Source organism: Belonocnema kinseyi, chromosome 6 (assembly GCF_010883055.1).
Source record: "Belonocnema kinseyi isolate 2016_QV_RU_SX_M_011 chromosome 6, B_treatae_v1, whole genome shotgun sequence".
Classification (NCBI taxonomy): domain Eukaryota; kingdom Metazoa; phylum Arthropoda; class Insecta; order Hymenoptera; family Cynipidae; genus Belonocnema; species Belonocnema kinseyi.
In genome coordinates this window covers 91,335,861-91,336,426 of record NC_046662.1, presented here as the reverse complement: position 1 = coordinate 91,336,426, position 566 = coordinate 91,335,861, and the positions used below count along the sequence as shown (strand labels likewise).

Below are 566 nucleotides of genomic sequence, written 5' to 3'. Positions count from 1 at the left end.
TATAGGCCCTTAATCTAAAAGTTATATACCTTGAAGGTCTTAAGGTAGGTGCGGCCCTGGCTACGGTTTCCATGAAACGTGCATGCGCAAAATACGCTATGGTCTACAGAAAAGTGAACAAAGAACAGACGCTCGAGAACCGCGTCTAGGTAAATTACAGGGAGCAATATTTTTCACCCTTAATCATAATTTATTGAGTAAGTTTCTTTAAAAGTGTTATAATCCAAAAACGTCTCTTAAACCTTAAAAAAAATTCATCTCTCAGGAATAACGAAAAATTACCAAATTCAAGAAAGAATCGAATACTCGTCGCTCCGGGAGAACCACCTGTAGTTATTGGCAAGGCTACCTAACCGGGCTTTAAAATCCAACCATCCGTTTGACCTCGAATCCGGTTCCGATTCTGGTGCTGAGTCGGATTCTCGTTGAATCTTAGAAAATACCACCGAAAAAAGTTTTTTTTAATCCGTCTGTATCCAGAAGTATCCTGCCAGGATTGCAACCAAAATGAAGACGTCTTCATTTTCCCTCCGAGTGATGCGCCGGGTAAGTTTTTCTTTTTCAAT

General features: G+C 40.1%; 1 protein-coding gene across 1 annotated transcript in view; it reads left to right on the top strand.

The window, feature by feature from the left end:
• Positions 1-440: 440 nt before the first annotated feature.
• LOC117174134 (neo-calmodulin-like) overlaps positions 441-566 on the top strand; it is a 338,301-nt gene continuing 338,175 nt past the window's right edge. The window contains exon 1 of the mRNA XM_033362929.1: positions 441-546. Coding sequence (XP_033218820.1) covers positions 508-546 — 39 coding nt within the window. The 5' untranslated portion in view covers positions 441-507. The remainder of the gene's footprint in view (positions 547-566) is intronic.